We start from the raw sequence: 3,280 nt of genomic DNA, 5'->3' as shown, positions 1-3,280 counted from the left end.
CCAACGAACAGCCCAAACGACCTCCCCATCGCTGCTGCCTCTTCTTCATCTGCTGCCCTCCCCCATCCGCCATTAACGAGCAGCAGTGCTGCTGCGTTGCTGTTCCTTCTTCTTCGTCCCAAGCTCAACCACTGCAACCACCCTCCAAATGACCCTTCCAGCGTCGCCCAACCAGCAGGCCCGTCGTCGTCGTCACGTCCAAACCACCATTGTTGCTGCCCTCCCCCGTCCGCCATTAACTGCTGCTGCGTTGCTGCTCCTTCTTCTTCGGCAGCCACTGCTGCTGCTTCATCCATGAATGTCGCCTCCATTAACGACCAGCAGTTCCTTCGTCGAGCTCCCATGGCTGCTGCTCCTTCTTCTTCTTCGTTGTCTCCCTCAGCTCACGTCCAAACCCTATCTCTTGCTTTGCTGTGAACCCTTCAGCAGTTTTCATAGGGTAAAATGAGCCTAGATGCTGCCAGAGCAGAGCTTGCCCTTGCAGTCTTGTACTTGAACAAAGCGAAGGCAAGGGACAAGATATGTAGGGCTATACAATATGGTTCAAAATTCCTGAGTAATGGAGAGCCTGGCACTGCACAAAATGTTGACAAATCAACTAGCTTAGCAAGGAAAGTGTTCCGTCTTTTCAAGTTTATCAATGATCTGCATGGTCTTATTAGCCCAACTGCCCCAGGAACCCCACTTTCTTTCATCTTGTTGGGAAAGTCAAAAAATGCATTACTGTCAACTTTCTTGTTTCTGGATCAAATTGTATGGCTTGGAAGGACAGGCATTTATAAGAACAAAGAATGCCCAAGAACCCACCCTGCTGCTTCCACGCACACACACGGAGGAAAAGCCAAGCAGCCCAATTCTTTTGTGATGATTCGGTAAAATTCCGGATGTGGGGTCTCTTAGCTGGCCTTTCATGCTCGAGTTCCCTTCTGTACCATGCAAGGTAACCTGGCGCCGTTTCTCCTTTGGCTTGATCCCGCACGCAAGTATCTGATTTCAAATATTGACCCTCATTCCAGATTTGGCGAATCTTTGCTTCTGGGAACTGTCCGTTAGGACTTATCTCAATTGCTTGAGTGCTTAGATCTTCCTCATGAGGTACTGTCTGGCATCTTCCGAACTGTCTTAAAACTCGGCAGGGTGCGTAAGGTTGAATGCTCTTAAGCCCCATCAGCAAGAAATGAGTTTTAGCCGCTGACATATATAAGACCTCATCAACGGGCAACCATCCCAACTTCCATTGTATTTGGCTGGCAGTAAGAGCTTGAAAGAACGAGGTCCAAGCCAGGACTCCTTCGGGCAAACTGATCTCTTTGGCTCTCGCGTAAGATTCTTCTATGCGGGTCTTTTCCGGGGAACCATGGCTCAAAATCTCGGAATGATGGCAAAGGTGCTCGGTCATCCATATCTGCAGGAGCAAGTTACAACCTTCGAAGAAATTTCCCCCAGCTTTACAAGCTGTGAGAGCTCGAAAGATGTCGGATACCACCATAGGCGCGAGAGTACTGTCACTTTGCGTGAGTAAAGTGCTGACGACCCCAGATATCTTCAAATCAATGTTTCCATCTTTCCTGGGAAATACCAGAAGACCCAGAAACGTTATCATGAACGCCACCCGTCTGTGCTCGTCCCACTTCTGACGAACTCCTTTGCTGCACAGTTTGTTGATTGGATTATTGAATCCCCCCTCGTGACCGTATCTATCATATATGAAGCATGGAGTACAGAATCCGGCTGCTAGATCCGGGTTGTGGACTGTTCTAGGTATTTTCAATGAATCCAGGAACCGATGTACCGTGACGACTCTTGGGGCGACCAAGTATTTTTCCCTCAACGGAAGTTCAGTATTCCCGATGTATCCGGCCATTTCTTCCAAAGTTGGGGTGAGCTCAAAATCAGAGAAATGGAAAACATTGTGCGCCGGGTCCCAATAGGTAACCAAAGCTCTTATGATATCTCCCCGAGGCTGGATTTCCAACAGACCCACAAGACCTTTCAGATTTTTCTTAACCTCATTTTGCCCTTCAACACCTAGATCATTCCACCATAGCCGTAACTTGATAGGGATTTTGGTCATTATTGAAAAATGTTCATTTTGCATCGTGCTCATCCTGCACATTTATTAAGGTGATTTTAACAAAAATGACTGACTCAAAATATTTTACAGAGGGGACCAAGCTTTGAACACGGCCTTTAAGCACTTCGGGGAAGAAGATTTTAAGGCTGTGTGGGTCTAAAAATGCTAAGCAAAACCCAAAAGTGGCTATTTATGCAAAGTCAGCCTTCCGGCGTCCCTTTCGGGAACATTCGGCTATTCATGTCAAAACAGCATCACCTGACTTATTTATGACTCTTTAAAAATTTGAAACATATTTTTTTTGATTTTGGCTATTTTAGCAAAATGGGGGTTGAACCCGACGAGGGTTGCCTACGTATCTCACATCCGGTGAGAATCAAACCGGCGTAGTTCGGGGTATCGTAACATAGGAAAAAAAATCGAATAAACCTAGAAATCAGGAATGCGTATTTTTTACATTTTTTTTTGAAAAGAGATAAAGATTAAAGAAACTATATTTTTTTTTTATATATTATTATTATTTTTTAAGAAAAATTTGGACTATTAGTCTGAATTCATAAAAGGGGTACTACGAAAGAAACAACTCATTTTTTTTTTGAATTATGAATTTTCGATTTTTTTTTACTTTTAAAATAAATACCTTTTCTTTTTTTTTGATCTTTGAAAGTGATAAAAGAAAAATTTTTGTATATATTTTTTTTTAACAACTCTCAATAAACAAAACAGTTTTTTTTTTTTTTAGAAAAATTCCGGCGAGGTTTTGACACTACTTGGACATTGGTTTTATTTTCCAAAAATAAGTAATTATCTCCCCTGCGCTGCTATTTTCCCTTCTTTTTTTAAGAACCGGTCGACATGCGGAACCGAAGCGAATAAATGCATAACACAGATAGGAATGCAGCATGATGGTCTTTCCATTTCAGGTTGCCTGTCCTAGACGGACCCAACCCCTGTGTTGAGTCCCCTAAGTCAAATGCCATATGATGCAAATAAGCGTTCCTACTAGGGATCCGGCATGAAGTTTCGTTATACTAGGTTTAAACCTTGGTATTTGCCCTAGACTGTGTACCCGAGCGGACAACTCGAGTCGAGGAGGGGGCTACGTACCGGGGACCCGCGAGATCGTCCGGCTTTGTAACTTGTCCGACCTCTTTCTTATTTCAAGTATTGACACTAACAGAATAGGGAGTCTCGACCAGCGAGCTT

At 44.1% G+C, this 3,280-nt stretch overlaps 1 protein-coding gene across 1 annotated transcript; it reads left to right on the top strand.

Annotated features, from left to right (window-relative positions):
* The first annotated feature begins 444 nt into the window (after nucleotides 1–444).
* On the top strand, nucleotides 445–876 carry LOC104212363 (peroxisomal membrane protein 11D-like). The gene has a single exon (XM_009761589.2). The coding sequence runs from the start codon at nucleotides 445–447 to the stop codon at nucleotides 874–876; it is 432 nt and encodes a 143-aa protein (XP_009759891.1).
* The last annotated feature ends 2,404 nt before the right edge of the window (nucleotides 877–3,280 follow it).

Source organism: Nicotiana sylvestris, chromosome 4, assembly GCF_000393655.2.
Source record: "Nicotiana sylvestris chromosome 4, ASM39365v2, whole genome shotgun sequence".
Taxonomy (NCBI): domain Eukaryota; kingdom Viridiplantae; phylum Streptophyta; class Magnoliopsida; order Solanales; family Solanaceae; genus Nicotiana; species Nicotiana sylvestris.
Note: the sequence above shows the minus strand (reverse complement) of the source record. Positions and strands in the feature narration are given on the sequence as shown.